Source organism: Malania oleifera, chromosome 7 (genome assembly GCF_029873635.1).
Source record: "Malania oleifera isolate guangnan ecotype guangnan chromosome 7, ASM2987363v1, whole genome shotgun sequence".
Classification (NCBI taxonomy): Eukaryota; Viridiplantae; Streptophyta; class Magnoliopsida; order Santalales; family Ximeniaceae; genus Malania; species Malania oleifera.
Window position 1 is genome coordinate 97,105,337 of NC_080423.1, and position 6,554 is coordinate 97,111,890.

At 44.1% G+C, this 6,554-nt stretch overlaps 1 protein-coding gene across 2 annotated transcripts; it reads left to right on the top strand.

Annotated features, from left to right (window-relative positions):
- Positions 1-2,691: 2,691 nt before the first annotated feature.
- Positions 2,692-5,231, top strand: LOC131159260 (serine/threonine-protein phosphatase 7 long form homolog). 2 transcript variants are annotated; one of them, XR_009137765.1, is made up of 4 exons: positions 2,692-3,786; positions 3,892-3,981; positions 4,072-4,491; positions 4,576-5,231. XR_009137765.1 is itself a non-coding variant. In XM_058114006.1 (2 exons), exons 1-2 carry the CDS (start codon positions 4,207-4,209, stop codon positions 4,705-4,707), a joined length of 417 nt encoding a protein of 138 aa, XP_057969989.1. In that variant the 5' UTR covers positions 4,045-4,206; the 3' UTR covers positions 4,708-5,231. The 2 variants fall into 2 exon arrangements, 1 of the variants encoding a protein (XP_057969989.1); XM_058114006.1 differs by lacking the exons at positions 2,692-3,786; positions 3,892-3,981 and having other exon boundaries at positions 4,045-4,491.
- Positions 5,232-6,554: the final 1,323 nt, after the last annotated feature.

Consider the following 6,554-nt stretch of genomic DNA (forward strand, 5'->3'; position numbering starts at 1 on the left):
TATAGGGGGGAACATTATAACCGGATTAGATGGTGTTAGGTATAGTAGTCGTCCAGTTCGACCTATTCGAATTGGTCGTAGGTGTAAATTAAGTAATTTATATATGAAGATATATAAATATTTGCATATTGATCCAGATCAATATGCATTGCGCGAGAGTTAAATAATACAGCCTTCTACGAGGCTGTTCCCATATCAGATGATTATGGGTTGCGTATTGTATTGGACGCACACTGCGTCGGTGAGACATATTTAACGATGCAATTGCATGTCGAGACCATTCCTCAAATGGGTTTAATCGCGGCTAGGCAGCCAAACGCGCCTGCGAAGCAATTGGATGAGGTCGGTGAAGACATCGAACAAACATATCAGGTCGATGTTGGTGCAGAAGTTCGTGCTATGTCTACGGTCGATTTTAACGAATATCCGGGATCGTCATTTGAGCTGTCGGCGTATGAAGCACCTGTTCCTCACACGTTTCTGCAAAGAGGTTGTGAAGACGTCCCGAGTGCGGGACCAGCATCGTTGTTCGGCATTGCAAACGACACATTGGACGAGGGCATGAACATTACGAACGATGTTCATATTGAAGAAGAACACATGCACGAGCAGGAAATGGGTGAAGGGTTAAATGATGTCCCCGATGATGTGAACTTACCCCACCATGACACGGACGACGCATCATTTGACGCGCAATTCATGGGCGAGCTTTCGATGTACGATCATATTGACCTAGATGCTGTAGATTTAATTGGGGTGATGAGCTTCCTATATGCATGACTCGTTGGAAAGAATCCTCTGAATTGAGTAAGGGAATGCTCTTCGGATCGAATGATCAGTTGATCGCTGCAGTGCGAATATATCATGCTCGCACCCACCATGACTTCCATGTGGTGCGATCTACTCCTGAGTTGTGGGTTGCTAGGTGTAAGGACCACGATTGCGCGTGGAGATTACGTGCCATGTATCAGATGATGCACCGTTTATTCGAAATCACCCAATATGGTGGTTCGCACATGTGCCTAAATAAACTTCTATCGCAAGACCATAACCAAATCACGTCGTCCCTCATTGCTGGGGAGATAGTGAATATGATCAGGGGAGATGTGTCGATGTCGATCGCTACATTGAAGAAGTTCATAGATCGTCGATTCGGGTGTTCAATCTCTTATAAGAAGGTTTGGTTGGGTAAACAGAAGGCAATAGCCTAAGTATTCGGTGATTGAGAGAAATCATATGAAACGTTACCAAAGTGGATGGAAGCGATGCACGCGTACAATCCTGGGACAATAATCAAGTGGAGGTCAACTCCTATTCCAGGTAGCACTAACAGCGTAACCTTCGTATCTGTATTTTGGTCGTTCGCAGCATCTATTTAGGGTTTTCGTCACTGCCCTCCCGTTATATGTGTGGACGGGACACACTTGTATGGTAAGTACAAGGGCAAACTCCTTATTACGAAGTGCCCCGATGCAAATAGGCAAATATTTCCCCTTGCATTCGCTATTGTGCAAGAGGAAAGCCTCGACACATGGAATTGGTTTCTGTGTTGTCTGAATTTGATTACCGACAGGGACGACATTTGTCTCATATCAGATCAGCATCCAGGGATTATCGTTACAGTGCAGCACAATCCTAATTGGCAACCACCACGTGCGCACCACTGATTCTGCCTTCGACATGTGGTGAGCAACTTTAATACGAAAGTGCGGAGTGTCAATATGAAGCGAATGGCTGAGCGAGCGGGAAGGGAGCATTAGGTGAGAAAATTTGACAAGTGGATGGAGAGGATATTCGATGAGGGTGGAGAGCCAGCCAAGTCGTTCTTTGATCAGATCCATCCTCATATGTGGACTCAGTGCCACGATGGTAGAAAGAGGTATGGAAACATGACCACCAACCTAGTCGAATGTTTCAACGCCGTCCTAAAAGGCGCACGTAGCCTTCCCATAATGGCTCTTGTGCAACTAACATTTTATCACGTTGCACATTATTTTAATAGCCGACGGAGGCTGCTCGTAACGCAATATCTAAAGGAAATACGTTGACTCCGCATATATTGCTAGCGATGGAAACAATGTCCAAACTTTGAGCATCCAGAGGCGCGAATGCTCCTACAGGAAGTGACAATATTTACACTATCCTTGCTCTCACCTTCTTGCAGCTTGTGCCGAGACACGGCTAAATGCAAGCTAGTATGTTGATCTATATTGGAGCACTGCCGAGCACTATACAACATATGCTGTCGAATTTTATCCAATTATGCATGAGGCATACTGGCCAACTTGCTTGTTGCCGAAATTGCAGGCAAATCCTGCATATGCTCGACATAAAGGTCGGCCTAGGAGCTTACGTATACAGAACGAGATGGATGCCCGGGAAGGTCGGAAAAATATCACGTGTAGCATATGTCGTCAAGAAGGACATAACCGCACAAGATGTCCGAGAAGGACACAACCTGGGGATGCAGCTGGACCTTCGCACTGACTTATAACTTATAGGTTTAGGCGATTTGCGTACTCTTAGTCATCGAGTCACGACAAGTTTTCAACTGTAATGCTACTTCCTCCTTCTAAACAAGGCGATTATAAATAAGTCAGCCGCATCCATTTACGTGAAGATTCATGAACTTGGGCTTGGGTCAGGAGAGCCTTTTTCCTAGATTCCAAATATAAGATCCTTAGGCCGCTTTCCTTTTTCGGTGAACATGCGAATGCTCCATGCTCAATTAGGCTCTGAGCAATTGAGTCACTGTGTTCATCAATGGAGAATAGTGCATCTTGAGATAAAAACTTGGTGAGATATTTTCATTTGTACACATTTAGGATAAACCCTGAGATTTTCGTTCGATTCCACCATACAAAGCAGCCGTGACAGATACTCAATTCTGATGATTTTTATGTTTATGCTTTAAATATGCTGGCTTGTTTGCAGGATTGATCCAAGGCCGTCCGATACTAGTGTATTGAGTATGGCCGATCATCACCGGTCCAATCGGGCGTGGACCGATTCGCATGTTGACGTGTTATATTGCCGAGGGGGCAGTCAGAGCGTACATGATAGGATAGGCACAGACCCCCGCATTATTAATTGGATACGTGATGCAGGTTTTTATGAGATATATCAAATTGGCAATATCCAGTTGGATTGGCATCTTGTGACCGCGTTGGTGGAGCGATGGAGGCCAGAGACACACACTTTCCACTTGCCGCACGGGGAGGCGACTATCACATTACAGGATGTCGCAGTGTTGTTCAGGCTACTGATTGATAGGTTGCCCGTCACTAGTTGTACAGTTGGACCAGTACAGGAAGGAGGCGCCGGTTAGGGGGGAGGACTTCGCCGCATGTGCGAGAGATTGTTAGGAGTGGTGCCTCTAGATGGTGAGCTTGTTGGTGCCCTCATTCGCATGCGGTTTCTAGAGGGGGAGATGTTTCGCCAGCTTCCGGCTGATGCTGATGATCACACTATAGCGTGTCACGCACGTGCCCACCTATGCGATTGATATGTGGGACGCTGTTCTGCGACCTATTGGGGAGTTATGCACACTTGATGTTCCTTCCACTTCTCTCGGAACGAGCAGAGATACGCCATTATAGTTGGGGCTCTGCGACGTTAGTCTGGCTATACTAGGAGATATGTCGCGCAGCTGACGTTTCCCACTCACAGATCGGAGGAGCACTCCGCTTATTGCACGTCGTTAGCTCCTACGCGTCACGGTCTCCGGCGTCTTATTCAGAGGGACAAGGAGGGACACCCAATTGACCCAGCTCCACTCGCGTGGAGGTTAGTAACTCCACCTACAATCATTTCCTTGTATAAGTGGTACGTATATTAAGTTGTACTACGTACTGGTGGTTACATCTTGTTAACTTACGTTTCATTTTGTAGAGGTGGAGGGATCAGTTGTTGGCACCTAATGTTGCGCAACACACGCTACCCTGATATAGATTCGAGCTGGACATGCACCGGGAGCACGAGGTACTCTCGGTTATGTGTATTGATAGTATTTTTCATTATTTGCATATATTCCCGTCCCACCTCTTACATTTACTATATGTATACGCGCAGTTCGTATGGGCGCCCTACACTGATGACATTGTTGCCGACCTACCGCCTGGCTATGCAGTTGGGTCGGACCTCTAGGTTGCCTGAGTTCCACTCATATGTTTTCATATTGTCAAGTGGCATCTCCCAGACCGAGTGATGCGCCAGTTTGGCTTTCGACAGGGCATCCCTAGCCACTTCTGTACTTTGGGGGTCGATGTACGTAGGGAGGACTTGCACGAGATTGATGGTCGCGATCAGGGGAACACGGATTGGGTTGCCGAGCAAGCGATGTACGTGAGTATGTGGGGACATAGGCGGGAGTACATCGTGGAGGGAGTGCGAGCGGATGAGCTAAAGGGTCCAGAGGATCCGTATTACACGTGGTATAGGTCGATCACACGTCACTTCGTAGATAGGACCGCGGCGGTCTACATGAGCCTCGTACGCTTACTTAAACGTATACCTAATTTATTACCGTTTACATTAGCAATTCAATCTTGTAACCACTATTTTCGTATGCTGCAGGCTGACGTATTACACCAGGTCGACTCGCTATCATCAGACCCCGCTATAAGCGATTTAGCGAAAGCTGGTTTGGACATTGTCTACGAGGACGGGCGATGGATCCCTACCCCACGCCGGCCCCCGGCCCCATGAGGTGGTCGAGGAGCTCCAGTACGAGGGGTTGAGCAGCTACCTCTAGCCGTCCATCGAGTCCGGCCTTCTCACCGCCCATTGTACATGAGGAGTATGTGTTTGGGTCGTCCACACCGTATGCCCCATCGACAACTGCTAATTTTGAGGGACCTTCCAGTAGACCGGTGGATTATCGATCTGACTCTGCCACGACACCATTGATGTCGTACTTACTAGACAACCCTCTCGATGCGGAGGAGGTGGACGCACCCGAGTTGCCGGCTCAGACTCGTCCAGAGACTACATATGACATAGCTCCCCGTCCGCTTCACCTAGAGATAGATTATCCAGTACCTATGGGCGGAGAGGACAGACATGCAGCCTCTCGATGTGACCGGACACCAGACGCGGACGAGCAGCCAGGTGAGGGCAGACGCAGACGGCAGCCACCCCGACACCGAAGACGAACTCCATGTGGTACCGAGTAGGCGATATATGTATTTCTTAATAAGTTTATACTTTCATTTGTACATCAGATATATGTTTACAACTTCATTTGTACATAATGTATTTATTCATTATTCATTTGTGCATAATGTATTTATTCATGACTTCATTTGTACAGCATGTATTTGTATAGAATATATCATTTGTACATAATGTATTTGTTTGGAGTATCATTTGTACATAATGTAATTTCTTAATTTTGAATCTATAGAGCAGCACTAGGTAAAGTGCCAAGCAGGTATCATTTAGTATAATAATTTGATAGGCTGAATGTATACGAATCTCGTGAATGTAACGTTGTAAACATACTGGTATCAATTGTATTTGAATAATGTTTTCTTTACACAGGTGCGTGGATGGATATGCTCAATTTGTAAATAGGACTCTATCGAAATTAGTATAGTAATTTGATAGGTTGAATGTATACGAATCTCATGAATGTAACGTTGTAAACATACTGGTATCAATTGTATTTGAATAATGTTTTCTTTGCACAGGTGCGTGGATGGATATGCTCAATTTGTAAACAGGACTCTGCCGAAATTAGTATAGTGTTTTGATAGGTTGAATGTATACGAATCTCATGAATGTAACGTTGTGAAATATAATTTAGTCTCTCTATTTATGCTTTTTAGGTTTTATTTCTACTTTTATTTTCACAATATTGAAAGTAACACCAAACGGGCCCTGAGGAAAAAGGAAAGAATTCAATTAGGTGCAATTCAACTTGAATAGGGTGGAAATGTATACTCAGTAAAAGAGTTGTATGATATGATGATTTATCTTTAGAACTACCCAAAAAAAATAAAATCCTAAAAAGTGTATACCGAGCCATTTGCATTTCTACAACATTTGGTTCATGGCATTATTGTCTCCTTCCACTTTCGGATGCTTCAGAATTGTGTTACTCAAGATACAAAATTTTCATGAACATAAGAATTTTAATGTTTTGATCACAAACATATTGCTAATAGATTTTTTGGCATGGAGCATTAATCTTTTGTTCATAATAAGATTGATATGGAAAGGAGGGTATGTCTTATTTTTTTAAATATAAATTAAGATTTTTTGTTAACTAATACCAAGTTGCGAATCTAGATATGAATGAACAGCTTCAATGAAAAATCTTTATTCTCGATAATGGAATTCGAATTAAACGAGGGAAAACATTGGAATACTTTGGAATCATTGAATGCACAAACCAAATGCCAATCAAAGGCACAATAGAACCAATCATTAAATAAAAAATGTAATGACAATCCAAAATGTAAAAAGTTAAACATGGGCCAGACGGAAATAATATCCTACAATCTGTAAAGGAGGAAGTTCTATCAACTCCTATCGATAATGGATATATATAT